At 31.3% G+C, this 18,119-nt stretch overlaps 1 protein-coding gene across 1 annotated transcript; it reads right to left on the bottom strand.

Moving 5' to 3' along the window:
• Positions 1 to 1,640: 1,640 nt before the first annotated feature.
• LOC110992267 (pancreatic lipase-related protein 2) lies at positions 1,641 to 18,027 on the bottom strand. The gene is made up of 8 exons (XM_045631460.1): positions 17,900 to 18,027; positions 9,747 to 9,804; positions 8,374 to 8,512; positions 7,959 to 8,072; positions 5,687 to 5,838; positions 4,915 to 5,135; positions 4,001 to 4,157; positions 1,641 to 3,662 (listed from the first exon to the last, which is right to left on the bottom strand). The coding sequence occupies exons 1-8, from the start codon at positions 17,946 to 17,948 to the stop codon at positions 3,557 to 3,559; spliced, it is 996 nt and encodes a 331-aa protein (XP_045487416.1). The 5' UTR covers positions 17,949 to 18,027; the 3' UTR covers positions 1,641 to 3,556.
• Positions 18,028 to 18,119: the final 92 nt, after the last annotated feature.

Genomic DNA, 18,119 nt, shown 5'->3' with positions numbered 1-18,119 from the left:
CATTTTGGTCGATTAAATTCTTTAACGCTGTTTATACTGCATCAAAGAATAACATGACTTCAACGACGTACGCAGTACCCGTTACTACATCAATACCTTTTAGAAGAGAATACATAGAGTATATTGACTAGTTATATTGTTTTGTGGATTATACAATCACAACGGACAGTGAGTTTTGTATTTCTACTTTGTATTAACACATAAAAACAAAAAAGTATTCCTCTCTTATTAAAAGAGAGTTAAAAATAGAGATGAAACGAATATCCGGTAACTATCCAGTATCCGGCCTATCCGGTGGGCTTTCTACTATCCGGCCGGATACCGGATAACTAACTACTAGGCCGGATGCCTAACCGGGCGAATTAAAAAAAATCTGGATAAAAAATATATTTTTAAGAATTATTATCTTTATCCAGTCTTAGTATCACTTAAAAAATATAATTAGTTTTAGTTGTAAATTTTTTAATCACGCAATAGTAAATGAATGCAATAAAAAAAAATTAATGAATTAGTACTAACTACAACTAACTGATGCTCGAGTAAACTTCGTTTTTTTGAATCGTCAGTAGTTTTTCTTGAGTTAAACCTGAGTGATTGAAGTGTGCGTGTGTGCGATATATCAAACGGCTTAGGCTTATATTCGGCTATTCTGCCACATGGCTGGCCGAATATCCGGACTCCGGTATCCGGCCAAAATGCTATCCGTTTTATCTCTAGTTAAAACCACAAGGAAGCTTCATCTCTAAATAGTTTTCAAGTCCTCTCATATTGTTTACAGAAAAGGCTCATAATTTGACTTGCATTTTTTTTGTAAGCATGTATTTATGCTTTTTGTTTGTAAAAACTGTGTAAGAGAATTAATAATGCTCAATTTAATTATAATTTTTGAATATGTTATGACAATTAAAAATAGAACTTGGCAGGTATTTAGAGAAAACAACTAACAATTGCATGTATTAAATTTTACTCCAAAAATCAGTAGCGTAACACTAAATTAATTTGTTTTTCTGCTTTTTGTTGTTTTATTTGCTAGACAGTACTTATTAATGAAAACCTTTTTGTTGTTGGGTTGTCGCAAATATTTTCGGAAATTCGAATTTCTAATTCAGCGATGTTGAGATGTTTCCTGTGAGCGAGATTATTATTTTTTTATGATTAATAAAATTTATAATCTTTGTTATAAATATTTATACTTACAATATTAAACGTTAATAACAGTATATAGATGTCACTGTTAAATTATTTTTATCAATGTTTTGTTTTTTCATATACAGTAAAGTTATATAATAATAATATCTATCTATTATTAATCATTTATTTCAGATTCCTACTAACTGGTGTAATGGTGTTCGGATTATATTTAATACTGCATCAGGCGAAAAGGAGCATGCTTTCTGATGATGACTATTCATGGAACAATGACGATATTAACTGGTTTGCTAACACCACTACTGAAATTACGTATCAGATTCCCAAGATAAACCAAGACTAAATACAAAAATTAACTTTATTGTAACAATAAGCCTATAACCATATAAACAAGATGATACTAATCGAAACAAATGGATAAACTATAAAACAGGCTATACAGGGAATTTTATTTGTATAATTAAATTCAGAAATGCAATAAAACTCATTGATTTAGTTATGTTTTATTTCTATTACATCAGAGCCATATTAGCCCGTCGTGTTAAGTACAATGGAATTCCTGTGTTTAAAAGTCAAAATTAAAAAATGCACCTAAATATGCATACATATTTATATCTATCTTCATTGTTTACCTACCTCGTATTAACTACGTACTATAAGTATATGCCTGCACCTGACTAAAAAGTTATTAATATGCATTACTTGTTAATTGTTGTGCATATAGATTTATTTTTTCTGTATTTCTTTATATATTTTTTTAACTATCATGTACAATGTTTTAGGACAATAAATAAAGTAACAAAGACACACAAATCAATAAAGGCAAGCCATATGGATTGTAAAAATATTTTTTATCAATTCATCTCTGTTCCTTAGAATTAAAAGAATCAATTAATTATTATATTTAATTGAGAACAGCATCGAAAGAGTTGCACTCGTTAAAGCTATTTGATGTCTAGGCTTCACCTTAACCTAGATTATTATTTTTGTAACTATCCCTTTTCTTATAAAAAAGAAATCAAATTACAACGTTTTATTCATTATCTCTCTTTTCATCATAGCGTGAACACAGTTTGACAGAGGAAGACGCATAGGTAAGTTATAAAACTTCTCAGACTGATTTGGTTTTTTATAAATAAAGAGGTTAATCTTAACAAGTCTGTGTCTTTACTTCCAAATGCAAGAACTACGTCATCTCAAGCAAAAACAACTTTTTATTTTTTTTAAATAGCAGCGTACAAATGGAAGTTTGCTCTTTCCTTATCATTACTAAATACTGAATAAAATTTATAAAGCCATATGATTAAAATTATACACTTTTAAAATTATGGATATAAGGAAACGATGTCATGAACATTAAATTGCATTTTGATCGTTGTATTGTGTGATTACACTATTGTACTATATTAATATTTACACAATATTGTGATGTATATCAAACAGCCGTATATTTTCAATTTTCTATAATTAATATGACAATCACATGAAAACAAGTCATCTATGAAATTTCTAGGTAAGTTTGCGGTGCCAGCAATATACCACGCTTAAATAGTAAAAGTTACAGATTGTAGAAGTATCATCACCATGCGAAAGATGTCGCTAAGATATATTTTTTATTGCCTACAACAATTATAAATTAACAGAGTTAATTTCTGTATGTTTTATTTAAATTAATTATAGCCTAGTCTAGCACTATTTTTAACAAAATGTTAACTTTATTAAAAATGTATACAATATAAAAAGTTATAATTGTGATGCAATAAATGACACTGTTATTTTGTATTAATTATTGTAGCTCTTAACTATACCTTTTTATAAAGATATCTTCATTTAAGTAATTACAGAATTACATGTTATTACTATACAATTTCACGTTTTTACAATGTAATTTGACGAAAATATTTGTCGTCCAATAGCATGTAATTTCGGCAACTCCAAATTATCATAGTCATTTTTTTTGTAATCTAATTGTGATGTATTGGCAAGAACAATACAATTATATAAAACTAATTATATTAAATAAATTTAATGAGCAGTTATAAAATATAAAAGAAACATAACAAATTTGTTAAATATAAATTAAATTTATATCCGAAAAATATCAAATAGAGTTTTCTACTAGTTTTCATGGATGTGGTGACAACTTATATACTTGAAACAATTGTCTTATATTCATTGCTACTTTTACGTAATTATCTACGTAATATAAAAATCTTGCTTTACCAAAGACAATTGCATTAATTGTCTTTGGTTTTGTCAAGACCAATTTTTTTATTGTCTTTGGTATTTTTACTCTGTCTGATTTTACAGTGTAGAGAAAATATTTGTTTTTTACAACACTGGATTCATATTACTTATGAGATTAATAATCGAACCATCACAGAAGAAAACAATGAAGCGGTATGATTCATTTCTTTTTATCGTTGTTCTTATTTTTCTTATAATAAATACCATCCAAGCCCTTGCCAAAAGGTGATTTTGAATTCGTTGTTAAGTAAAACGACCCTCGTGCACTGAAATAGAAAACATAATAAAATATTGCGAAAATAATATACAGTCACTAGAATATTAATTATCATAAATTATTATTCTTCGATGGAAGATAGCGAGGACTTAAAAGATCATAGATAATAGATTATCATAATTTGAAGGATTTTCTTAAAAATATATGGATACATGAGTATAATGTAACGCTATTTTACAATACTCGATCGAAAACTTCCTGCTCGGAATTTAGTGTATTTTAATCAATATCTAGAATGTTATTTAATTTTTCAAGGTTTACGGGTTTCGTTTGGTATGAAGCCGGATCGGGTCTCTAGTACTTAATACGGATTCAAGAAATAGCTACCTTGTATCACAGTTAGCTCCCATATATATCATTCCTGTCTCCGGAGACGTGTTTTCTCTAAACTTGTGATAGGACTCCGCTGGTGAGGCAGGAAAGGCTTCGGGATTTCGAACTGACTCTGCGTAAAACCTCCATGATCGCCAATGACTGCACAGGTCTGGAAATGCATGGTAATATTGGCTCAGCTATATTAGGACCTATACTCCCGAACATCTAAATTGTTTTTCTAGATGGAGATTGAGATATTTTATAGATTTAAACAAAAATTGTATCTTAATGTGGTTTAGAATAAACAAGGTAATACGGACTAATAAGACTTTACCCTAGCTGAAAGGGAAATTATAATTTACAAGAAAAAATTTTGTTACTTTTTGGAATACGGGCCCAATCAAATCAAATAAAAATCAATTTAATATAGATTTATTTATGTGTTAAAAAACTTAAAAAACTAATTAATTAATTGCTGCTTCTGACACTATTTAACTTAAAAGTTAAATAGTATCAGAAGCAGCAATTATGTATTACAAAATAAAATCTATTTAATATAATTTTAAGAAATAAAAATTATTAAATTCTAACTGATAAAAAGCTGGTTTAGAAGAATTTAATTATGGAACAAATACTGAGAGTATCGTCATATCTATTAATCTTATTTTTTTGTAAATTGTTAAATAACAATTCAACCTTCACACCATGGAAAAGTATATGCTTCATATATTCTTTTACTCTGTGACATTATAAGTTACAATGTTTTCAATGAGATTACAATCTTATTAATATTAATAATAGACATCGGAGTGAATTTTTTTCAATTATTTATATAATCAAGGAATATAATCTTGCTAATATTGGTTATGTTATAAGTACAATGCTGTCATCATACTCGTAGATAAACAAAGAAGATCTATACTTACTATCTTCTGAGAGAGGGACAGGTGCAAATCTCGGGCAGCCCGGTTGTATACTCTTCCCACCATTGGGCCAAAAGTCCACAGATCCTGTCCTCACTGGAGCACCATACATTCCCGCGTCTGTGTGTATTACATCTACGAATTCGGCATCTTTTTCCGCTATATGTTCCATTAAAATACCGTCGGGGTAAAATCCAGGAAATGCTGGGTCTAAAGCAGTCACCCTGAAATTTTATGTAACATATTTTTAGTACTATAAAAGTCTTTCGATCTCTTTTTCAAATACTCATTAGTTTACACGTATTTTATTCTATTTTATAGTACGTACGTAGTATTTTTCCCAAATTTAAGAAACAAATTTAAATATTTAATAATGGAACGCAAAATACATTTTTTAAATAATATGCGGTAGCGATATAGCGGCATGCAAAGTATAGTTTTGTTATTTGGCCTGTGTTTTGGCGCCATTCATATGTTTTGTGGTACTTAATAACAAATAAAAACAAGACCTGGACTTTGCCTTTTCCATTAGGCATACATCAATATCATCATTAATCACAAATTTCGAATTTTGATATTCCGATACATATCTGATATCATCTTTAGGCTTTTACTACAATGATAAAATTCAAAATGGCGAACATAGTTACTTGTAATTTATTACTCACAATATAAATATTATGATAAACGGATATTGTAAAAACTTCTTATGGAAAATACATAATTTTAAAGTTTTAAAACATGATGTTAATATTTAAAATTACATAACCATTACCTTTTGACAGTGTTTCCATATTTATTTTTCAACTCTCGTGCAATATAGCCTGCGACATGACTCCCTAGAGAGTGACCAATCAAATGTAGCTTCTCCACCGGTATGCCGTCTTCTATTAATTTGTGGACCTGTTCAGCGACTGCTGCTCCTACCTGAAGACAAAACAACAGATCTAAAATTATCTTCATGTTTTGTATTATCGTTATAGGTACTTGGTGAAACATGAGCCAATATGTTGTGTGAAGCGTGTTCCTAGTATATGTTTTCTTAACCCTGAGCTCTATTTTGAGCAACATTTTGCCTCGCAACACGCTTTGTGAAAACAGCTGACCACAGGTGTATTTTCGAACCAACGCAACTTTCGATCTTCCAAGAAAAAACCTACCAAATAAACAGGCCAGCAACGCACTTCGGGCAGTGTGAGTGTCCGGCAGCGGTATCACTTAAGATTAGGTGCCTGTTTACCTCTTATTCTAGATATAAAAAAGAGATATAGCATTCGAACGGCCGTACAATCGGTTTCTGTTTCTATTAACACAATATGTTCCTATGGTGTAGGGAAACATCGTCAGTATCATAAATCCAAGTACCGACGACATATGTCAGACCTACAGCCTATAAAACACAACAATTATTAAGAAAAAAGATAGTTAAACGTGACAAGAAACGTCAGAAGAAAATACTGATAGAATTGTTGCATTTTTCAAAAGAAAATTTTAATTTTATTTGTTTGATAGATATTTTGTATGGATATAGAGAAGGAGGTAAATGGAAGTCAGAATTGAATTGATCAAGTTGCATCTATTTGTACGCATAAATACGCTTGCACTTCAAGCTTTAAATGGAACGCATCAGAGGTAACGACGCGCCGCGAGGTAACGCCGCGTCGCGCCGCGCGCGGTATCGCTGCATGAGTTATTTATATTGTGTTTTGCGATCGTGTAGCCGGCTCCATCGAATTATAAGACGTTGTCACGTCAAAAGGATGCAATGTGAAGATAGTAGGTTGTAGCGCTACTGTATTGCTATTTTGATTAGGAATTTTATCATTAAAACAATAGTGTTAGTTATAATAAGCTGCGTGTATTCATGCAATTTAGATGGCAGAAAATAGTTCCTATGTAAATACAAGTTTAGTTTTACGAATTTGCAATATTGTTTGTAAGCTTTTTCCTGACCGGCAAAGTCTCGTAACATCATATTGTCATATTATCATATTGTGTTCTGTGCTTTCAAAACCAAAACAATCATTTTTCGCCGATACTCAAACCCAAGGATTTCGTTGGGACGTCACAGCTTTTTTGACGCATTTATATAGTAAACAAATTTTTTTGTGTATTAGTTATTCTTGACAGACCGTTGAAACAACAAAGCGACAAAAACATGAGCATGTTATCTATTAGATATTTTTTATTACTTGTTATAACTTGTTTTTATAACAATGTGTAATAAACACGTACTTAACTTTAAAATCACTTCTGGTTTAAGAAAAAGCATTGTTTCATGTAATCAAAAACAAGTATTTTGTTTTCGGTAATAAAATATTATAATAAATGTTCAGGTATTTTTACAAAACGGGTTTTGCATTATTTTTATTTTTATTAGCACTCATGAAATAGATAAGAGGCGCAAGTATTTCGTAAGCAGACTGCAATCCCCCCCCCCTCTTGTCAGCAAAAGCTAGCAAAGCTCTCAAAAATACAACTCTCGGCCTACACCCTCTGTCTTCTTTGCCGATAAGTAGGGATGCCAACAGGTTCGAATTTAATAATGTGGAATAAGTGATACCATGATGATCTTATGTTCCAAATAAACGTATTTCATTTAATAATAGTACATAAACGTTGTAGTTTTTTGTAGTAATCTTTGAAACTGCATTTAGTTTTCAAGCATAGACAATGTTTTTTTTATAGAACAGGGGGCAAACGGGCAGGAGGCTCATCTGATTACGCTCTTTTCTTGAAGGACCCTAAGTCGAATTGGTTCGGAAATACTTCAGTAGGCAGCTGGTTCCACAAAGTGTTGGTGCCATCCAGCTTTCCGTACATTTACACGCTGTTGACTTTTTGTGTCCAGGGTTACCTCTTAATGATTTTTTCTTCGGCGTACGTGAAAGTGTTAAGTATGTGCACATAGAAAGTCCATTGGTGAACAACCGGGGATCGAATTTACGACCTCGGGAATGAGATTTGCATGCTGAATATCAACTCACAAGATAGGTCGAATTAAAATATGGGCTCAATTCCCAACTCCTTAGTGTTTCTAGCATTACCTTTTTAGTGTTTCTTGCTGCATTGACCAAATAAGATCCATGTGACATGTTGGACCAGTCTACGAGTATAATGTTTGTGTCTGGCCTTGCATCTAAGTGGGCGCTAACCATGACCTGTAAGGAAAATAGAAAGATTATTTTACATAAATTAAAATTGAGTCAAGACTAGGGCTAAAGGCTTTTCGAAATCATAAAGGATAGCGAAGTTATATTAAATGTTTCATTCTATTTTTAAAAAGAATTCTATATTTAAATAGAAGTTCTATTGTTGATGGTTTAAAAACTTGGACGGTGTAAGTCACTTGTCAACAAAATTACAATTTACCTTATAGACAATCAACGCTGGCAGGCTAAAACTTAGAAAAAAAAAATGCGAGAATATTCATAGCCAAGTAAATAATAGTGAATATATAACCTGTACGCTCTCTTGTTGTGCGGTTTCGATGAATCCGTGTACGTATAAGACCGTCCGTTTGTCTTTATCAAAGCCTTTGACGTCCAACACACGATGCGCTTGTTCCAATGGCATGTCGACATATTCTTCACATGTTGTGCTGGAAATATAGTAAGATGTGGTTTGTTTGTGACGTTTCGTTAAATCCAGGGTCTTGATAGTAACAGTATTTTACAATAATAATCTTAGATATACGTTTATTAAGATTTTGCTTTTGTATGTAGTAAGCGAATCATAGAATGACTTATCGCTTGACCAACTATTTTACAAATCGTGAAAAATTTAACAGCTAAAATTTAAAGAAGGTCGATCTACTCAGGCCTATACAAAGTCTTAGACAGTAGAAACGATTAGATAGAAGAAACTTGATGATATGATTAAGCATTAGAGATAAAAACGTAGTATTGTAAAATTTTTCAATGTCAAAGAGATCGATCGAGGTTAGAGCCACAAAGAGATCATGTACATGTACTAGTTCTTTGACTTGTAACATTTTGAACATATTGTTCAAAATAATAATATTGGTATTTATAGGAGAAATAACGTTACAGTCAGCTGCATATGTTATTAAAGTATGCCACACGGCTTATTATATTATAATATATATATAATAAATTAGCAACGTTAATGTCAAATCAAATACCAGTAATATTATCTCTTAGCAGTATGTATATTTTAGAAACAAAGAAAATGTTGACAAAAACATACATTATTGATATTTTTATGTAAACGGGAATAGATAGGTATCTGTCGAAGTACAAATGGTGAGAAATCAAAAAACATCTTTTCTATGATAATAAAGGATTTTTACTAAAAACATCTTCAAAAAGTCTTCCTTTTTAAAGACCGACTTAATGCACTTATTACAGAATATGTGAACTTAGATTTACTTACTTATTTTAACACCATAACATTTTCGTACAATATTCATGCAAATAAAATATTATTATCAGTTATAGTTTATTATTATATATTATATTATTATAGTTACAAAAAATCATATCACGATACGCTAACTGATTGAATATAATAAAGCCGGAAGTTTTCTAATGGGTAAGTTTATCTTTTAGAGATTACCACATTTCATATTATTAAACATGAAAGCGTTTTGATATTTATTAATATTAATGTATTTATGGATATAGAGTTTGGTAATAAATTATAGTCTGTGGCAATATCACGCCAAAATTAAATAAGAAAGAAAAATACTCGTACATATTTGTTTGTTTTAATTGTGTTAAATGTAATCCAAATTACGTAATGAACAAAGGGCAATATTAAATAAAACGTTCAATTTACATTACAGTTATTGTACAATAAGTTGAAGTACTTACCCATTATAGACTCGGAGATAAATGTCTTCTATTCTATTTGTTCTGTCAGGGAGTATACCTGAAAAAAAATCAAGATATTCTTGAACTATTTACTCTTTTATAAAAAAAATATGCCTTTTTTTAAATACTAATATGTACATATACGTCTACTATCGTAAACAGTGATAACTATATATTATACAGGATAATTCTGTAATAAATATCAAACATTTTCGGCACCAAGGTTAAACACATTGGCTGTTATTGTACTCTTAGTTTATTATTTTGTTTATATCCGGGCCCAAACGGGCTCGAATTGATCGGGTGCGATTCCGTATGTACTCGATGCCCGATGATGAAACTCAGCTGTAGGTGTTAATCCGAACAACTCTTCGTGGTAAATGTGGTAGAAGATGTAGAGGGCCCGACATGTCTACACAACGCCAAGGGATCAAGCCGCGGAGAGTGACGGATCATCGACGATCCGAACCGCGCTACGTTGAATACGGTCAAGTGGAAAGAGTTGGTACTGGGAGCTCTTACCCAGAGGTGAGAATAGTACTCCATGTACTGCGAATTTGTGCTTTTTTGTTTTGTAAGTAATAGCCCGGAGTGATGTGCCGTCTCACCTCGCTGAGTACTCAAAGATTTTTAGAGGCCATACATGAGGTCAGGTCAATTAGATGGGAAGCCTCAAATGAGCATTCCCTTCTAAATGACCGTAACATTGAATGTCATTCGATATGTTGATGCTCAGTATTCCAATGCTTGTTGTGGTTTTAAGGAGAGTGTCAACGACGAGAGAAGTAGCGACAGAGGTGCTTTTTTGAGGCGTAAAACGAGGTAAGATTAGTTTTAGTCCATCCCGGTCCGAGACTCCATGTAGCAGAGATTCAACTTCAAGAGGTACATAAGTTTGTTTTAATACTAATCAACAGCTGCTCTAGAAACATCTGGACGGCCAGCGTATAGAGTACTTCAGTGCTATCGTCCGCATAACAATGGATGTTGCTAAATATCATTGATGTTCAGACGCAACAGGTTCGGGAGTAAGGACACAACCTTGTTGGCATTCACGGGTTTAAGGTTAGAACATGCTCCGTGGATGTTAGCTTGAACAACTTGGACAACCTTTGATGTCAGTTTGAATTCGATTGAACCTGTAAGCTTCATCGGAGCACAGAGCATTGCTAGCGCTTTTCCTTGAACTTAATTACATCTGACCATCTATGTGTAAGGTATACCTGAAGGTCTCTAAGCGATCAAGATCTACCATAATCTTAATCCAATAATTTAGAAAAAATGCTGTTTATATTATAATAATACCTTTCCATAGTATTATACCATGGTAAAACCTTACCTTTAATATCTCTATCGCCAAAACCGTATATTTCCCATATATAAAACAATAAAATATATATACAAAACATTTTAATTTAAATCTTCATCTATAGTATACTGTGTAACAATTGACTGGCCTTTCCTTGGTTCAGAAGGAAAATGACTTTTTGTTCTATGATTTGGTAATTTTACTGTATTATAAGCATATTAACCTTGCGTGTCAGTCATTGTCGTTAAAGGTTGGATTATGAACGTAGGTATGTTATTACGTTGTTACGATAACTATTAGCCTTATAGTCTTTTAATTTTCCCTGTATTCAAATAGCATATTATTCTAGTAGACATCTCTAGTATGTTTTAAAGAAAATAGAAATAGTTTTAACGGGGTAAAATTTCTTTACAAAAAAAATTTACAGGTCTGAACGTTTAGTTCATCACGCAAGCCAATCATAATTTAATGTCTCCGTTTTGTGTTAATAACAACTTATTCAGTTGAAGAATGATGAGAATTTATTTACTATATACGCTTAAAGGCCACGATAGTATGTATGATAGGATTCTATGCAGTTGTTAAAACACCTCAGATTTTGAATAATATTATGTTTTTTTTCTAAAACGTTACACTCGCAACTGTTCTCTTGGTGACATAGATTGTATTCTAAATTTAAAGTTCACCTAAATATAAAGAATGCTTTTTTAGTTCAAATTATTAGTGGCGCCAAAATTTAATTATGTCACAGAGTACAATACTCCAGAATAGACTATAGAAATATCGCGCCGCCTAAAATGCATTTTATCGTATTCTGCATCTATTTAAATATTGTATTAGTATACAATATTGTTTTTTGTCACTAATTAATTATCATAAATAAAGTAAAGACGCAATTTGTAGAGTTGTGATTGTTGTTATAATATGTTATGAACTTAAATTATCTGCCTTGAATTTTTTTTTCTGAAAATGTCAATTAATTCGTAAAACCAAAGCCATGTTGCTTTTTAATGAGCCGTCATTTGCGCAAGGTTTAATAAGTTGGATTTACATATGTAGTATGAATATTATAATTAGGTTCGCAATGTTTATTTGAATAAAATAGGATTGATTGGTTGGACAAATTAGGTATAAGGATTGATGGGTTACTTCTAGTTTCTATACCGGGATATGTCTGATATCAAATTTACAAATATTTTTTGGTATAGTCTTTGAAATTGGCCTTCAGAAACGGTAATAGCTAAGAAGTAAGAAATAAAGGTGCAAAATAATGAAGCAAAAACTTAAAGCATAAAAAAAACAAACAACTATTTATTTTCTTAATTCGCCACCCGTTCTAATACTTTTATGTTATCTTGTCAGTTTCAGTGAGCTTGTTACTAAGTACCTATTTCAATTAATAGAAAAAAATATATGGACTAAGATATGTTTTTTTTAGTACGTTGTCTTTCCCTGAGAGATATTGGAACTTTACGATCTACCCTAACTTAAGGTTATTAAATATTTTAAATTACTAATAAGAATAAATCATATCCCTAACTTGCATAATATTAACTACTAACTGACGTGAGACTGATCTTGATTTTAAATTATCATGATTCATGTACACTTTCTACTTTTTGTTTTTTATTGTATCCTGTATCAGTTTAGTATATTTTTTTCTTCCTGTTAAGTTTTTTTTATTCTTATTATATATGTAATATGTATTTTTGCACTTCTTGCCTACCTTATGTAATTTAATACATTTTTTTCCTTTACTCACAGTGGTTGCCTAGAAGAGATTATACAAAAGCGATGAGGCCGCCAGTTGCCATCCTTTACATTTAATTATGTTAAATTTTTATCTTGTAATGTAACGAAGTGATAACAAATAAGGATATTTTACATAAGAAAGTGTGTACACTACAAGGATATCTATTTATCTATACTTTTGTTTTATTAATACATGTGTGCCAGTCGCGCCACTACCTTTTCTAGGTCTAAGTGTCAGCTGACTTTATACAAAAATTAAGTAAATAAACTAAAACAATTTTAATTTTTAATTCCTTTTGTCTATGATAACTTTAAATTATCATAGACAAAAGTTTAAACAAATAAATCTTGCTCTGAGTCAATTACCGTACTGAATTTATCTTATCTATATTCTTATCTATAGGCCAGCGTTATGTGACAGTGATCTGTAATAGATAACAAAATGCAGTCGTGATTATACGTAAAATGCATTTCTAAATTAAAATAAAATAGAGATTGATTTAAATCATCGGTTACTCTATGTATTTTGAATATTTTGTGTCTATCTAACCAGATAGCATAAATAATTACTCATTTCATTTTACTGACAAGAAGGGTACCAGAACCTATAGATGACTAGGCATGTTTTAGGTTTGACCCTTGCCTCTATAGTATCATAGTTTTCTCGAAAGCGACCAATTTGTGAAGTGTAAGGCGGCAGTATAGTGTGATTTGAAACGAAATTTACACTAATAAGGTTTCTAGTAACTGTATAATATATTCTTAATTACAAAAAGACTTGGTTGTTATGCTGTAAATAAATAAATTTCCACCAAAAAAAGGTGGAACGCCTTTCTTAATGATGAATTCTTTGGGTCTTAAACATGCTAGGTTCCTTACGATAGTTACCTCCATCGTATTAGCACAGTTTGCGCATAAAAAAGTGTGTGTACACGTTTACACACGTTAAAAGTAATACATAATAATACATCTTTTGCGTAACAAGATAAAATCTTTAAAAAAAAATATTTTTCGCCGTATTTAACGGTTGTAGAAAAAACGACACGAACAATAGAAAAAACTTCGTCGGTTTATTGTGACGGTGGCGCTTAAGTTTACTCTCTTAATTTTTCCCTAATTCGCCAAAACAAGTATAACTTCAAAACATCTATAAATGCACAACGGATTTCACGGACTTCGTGGATTATCAACACAGATCATGATTTTGTTTTGCATCAAAACTGTTTGCATAAAAATTCCGAGAATTATTCCAACGTTGTTGTTCCAAGAACTTATTTCAAGGTTCGGTTTCTTTTTTATCGTATTTATTTATTAATTGGATATAAAAACATTTAACATTGAATGTTTATTTAATCCTTTTTAATAAATTTAATATAAGCGAAACGTATCTGTACGATCTATTAGAAAACCATACAGTTAACTTCTACCGTTTTTTTCTTCATATATTACCGGAGGAAATAGATTTAGATCAGGGCTCTCATTGAGAGATTATGTCTGTGAATTTGTGCTGTTATTTACTTTCAAGTTCCTGTATAAAAAATATTGGGCAACATTACCAATAAGTTTAATATATAATACACGAAACCGCTCAATGTCTTGCCCCACACAGTAATTATAAATGTATGCTCTATGTCTAAGTGCCTTACATTACTGTGACACAGTTTGACGCTTATAACTAAAATGCATTTTCTACCGATTTCTGCTCAAATAAATAGTAAAATTCCTTAGTGAGCTCCTAATAAAGACAACAAGCGGCGGTTTTTGGCAATTCAGTTGAAGAAGCTCTTAGGATGACTTATAAGATTTGACATCTGTCATACTAATAAAAGTGTCTTTGGACATACTTAGCGCATAGAGTCTAAGGGCCTGTTTCACAATGTCCGGATAAGTTCCAAATAAGCTATTTGTTACTTATTGGTATGATAAATAGTATTTTTGCGTTTCACGACTGTCAGATAGCGCTATACGTCATGAAATTCGAAGTATCTTATTTGGAACTCTTATCTTTCGAATAATTTATGTGTTGCATAGCTATTTGGCACTTTAACCATACATTGTGAAACAGGCCCTAAGATAAAAAAGGTGGTTTTAGATATTTTAAACTGCGATTAAAATTTGGAACCACCACTGCGCAGCAATATAGGCAAATCTACGATTAAAATCTCAGTGTTTATGTAGGTCAGGAAGTCAAGTGCGCATTTCTGGTTAAATTATGTGTAAGAAACAATTTTATACAAGAGCATACGTTTTATTTAATTGCAGTTGCCAGTGCAAGTAGATTGGGCTTTAAAGAAATGGGTTTTGTGTGTGGGTGCTCACACAAGCCGATAAAAACAATCTCTGTTCTTGAAAAGCTTCTAAAATCTAAGTAACAATATACAAATTATTTAAACCTTATTTTTTGTATGCCCATATTATAAAAGTTAATAAATTTAATAAACGTATAAATGTATGAGTAATGTAGTAATATAAAAGATAAAAGGGCCTGGGACCTAGTGCTGGGTAGGCTACTTCTAATTAATTTGCAATATTTGTTTTAAAATATGTATTGTTTGTTGATTTGCTTTTTTAAAAGAGTACCGAGAGTTTTTTATGTCGGCTTTTTATCTCGGCCTACACCCTCTGTCTTATTTGCCGATGAGTAGGGATGTCTACAGGATCAAATTTAATAACGATGAGATAATGATGAAGTGATACCTGTTTATCTTACGTTCCATAGTAAACGTATTTTATTTTAATAAAAAAAACCAGTGGCGCTACAACCTCTTTAGGTCTGTGCTGTGGTTTTTCTGTTGTCTGTTAGCAATAATAGCATTAACTTATTTTAATTTTCATGTTTTTTACAAAAAATGGTATTTGGGGAAAGCGATATATCGAAGAAATTGCAATTTATAAGAGAATGAAGTAGAAGTTCAAAACATATTTTTGATATACTTTGCTATTATTAAATACAAATACTATTCGTATTCGTGGTAAAATGCATGTTGCATATAAAACTTCTTATTTTTTTATTTCAGACACTAATCTTCTATTAGGTACGCTACATACATTGTATATTGTGTCAGAAGAAGTTGGCAAGACTGTCTATTTTGTAAAATCTTACTTTCTAGATATTACTCGCAATGTCCATCAATGTTCTTAATCTTCATACTAAAATGCTAAACATGCTCACATGCAATACAATATTATTTGGAGGCATTTTAAACTTATAATATTTACGTTTTCAGTTTTATTTACTACTACGACTTCACGTATAGACATCACAGCGGGATTTTAAATTATACAGTAGACAAGTGAGTTAATTGGAACCGATTGCGTCATAAATCATTACAATGAATCAATAAGACCAAGGAGAAGCAAATTGAACTATTAGACTGATGCTACAATAGTACATATATATTATATAAAGTGATCGCAAGGGCTTCGCACGTGCCTCATAAGTTGACTAGTTCCAGTAGTAGTAAAAAAAGCTCGTTCATAATTGATGGTAATAAACAATCTGGCCTCAATTGAGAATTTTTTATATTTAATTTGCTAAAGCATATTTGAAGTGGCTAGTGTCCAATTCAGTCTATGTGTTAATAGTGTAATGGCTAATTTTATTGTCTTCTATGTACGCAATTAAACAATAAACTTTTTCATGTACAGAATATATTTACATATAAATGCTACATGAGAACGGCGAATCGGTTACGTAATTCAAATATCAAACGTACGAATTCAATTCATGATAATTGCTATATTATGTCGTGTTTTTATTGTTCGCATAATATTAAATTTTTTAAATGAAATTCTCTGAATATTGAATACAATTTTCATTTGCAAATCTTTTCTATTCTTTCTTATAAAATAATCTTTTTGGTGCATTGCTTTAATGTGTGCGGTGAGAGAGTGGTGAGGTGAGCCGGAGTGTTTTATCAGTCTTCCGTACATCCAGCCAAGGCCAGACTTAATCGTAACTAAAACTGAAGCTGCTTACACATAAGTTAAACAATATTAATATTGGAAAATAAAGTATTATTTTACTCTCACATTACTGTATTTTTATTTTTATATAAATTCATAAGTCACCCAGACGGTGTTTCCTCGGGACTGTGACGTCATTATCGTATTTATAACATGGGACAAAAATAAACCAGACAACTAATTCTATTTTTACTTCATTGTTAATAAATGTATGTACGTAAGAATTGTCAGAAAGTCGTTGAAAAGAAATAGAAATGTTGTGTTATCTACATGGATTATTAAATAAAATTATTCAGATAAAGATGTATATTTAAACAAATTGTACGGTTATTATGATTCGTTTCCAGTATAACATACCAGATTTAAAAAAAAAATTTATTAGCGTTTACATTAAGTACTTAATTTGTTTTGTTTAACATACTTACAAAATGACTTAACTACTCCAAACACTACTAGAACAAAGTTATAGTTGGAAAAGGTAAATAAAATCCGGATAAGGGGTTAGGCACTCGAGGCCACGTACATAATATATTTGCTTGTGTTCATCGATGTGGAATTACTGTGCTCTTCGTTTATGTTACATATTTAATTTTAATAATAATTCATTATAAGTTGAATGTCCTTTAAACGATTGCTTGTTCAGGATTAAATTAAAATTTCCTTTAAATATTTACATAGCTTTCGCGATGTGTAAAGCGGTGCCTACAGTGTTCTCTTTCCGTTAACTGCAATGTTTGTTAATGTTTGAAGGCCGAAACAGTGATATAATTTTTTTATCTTATCTTTGGCATTGACCATTATCCAATACGATTTTGCATTACCTGTCAAACCCACGTGCTCCGGAAGTAGCCGAATGGTAACGTACACAAATACACACACAAATTCTATGTCGGCACAACAATGCTTTTTGCTGCCAAAACCAATGACCGTAGCAGCCGCATTCTTTTCAACGTTAAATAAAATACAGGCTCATTTCTAGTGCATTTAAACTACTTTCCATTTAAAAGAAATACTCGATGACCGAGATAAACAAAACTGTAGAGTTGTATTTTCGAGTTCAGGTTGAAATAATATAAATTTTAATTAGAAAATATTTTACATTTAGTAATATTTAAGTAATCATTACCTGTTCCCCACCAGTACTTTTTCCAACTAACAGATACGGCACGAAACATCGCGTTATACACAACGTGTGCACGCAACAACGCGTGGCGTTAGACTGACTACTAGTACATACAAATACAATACAAACCGGTGTATGAAAAGTGAAAAACTGTTGCGGAATGACTAATTAATTAGTAATAACTAGTTCGCGGGTGCGTTGCGTTAAAATTACTTCCCTCTGT

The sequence above is a fragment of the Pieris rapae genome, chromosome 15 (genome assembly GCF_905147795.1).
Source record: "Pieris rapae chromosome 15, ilPieRapa1.1, whole genome shotgun sequence".
Taxonomy (NCBI): Eukaryota; Metazoa; Arthropoda; class Insecta; order Lepidoptera; family Pieridae; genus Pieris; species Pieris rapae.
The sequence above is the reverse complement of the archived record's forward strand: the minus strand, read 5'-3'. Positions and strand labels throughout refer to the sequence as shown.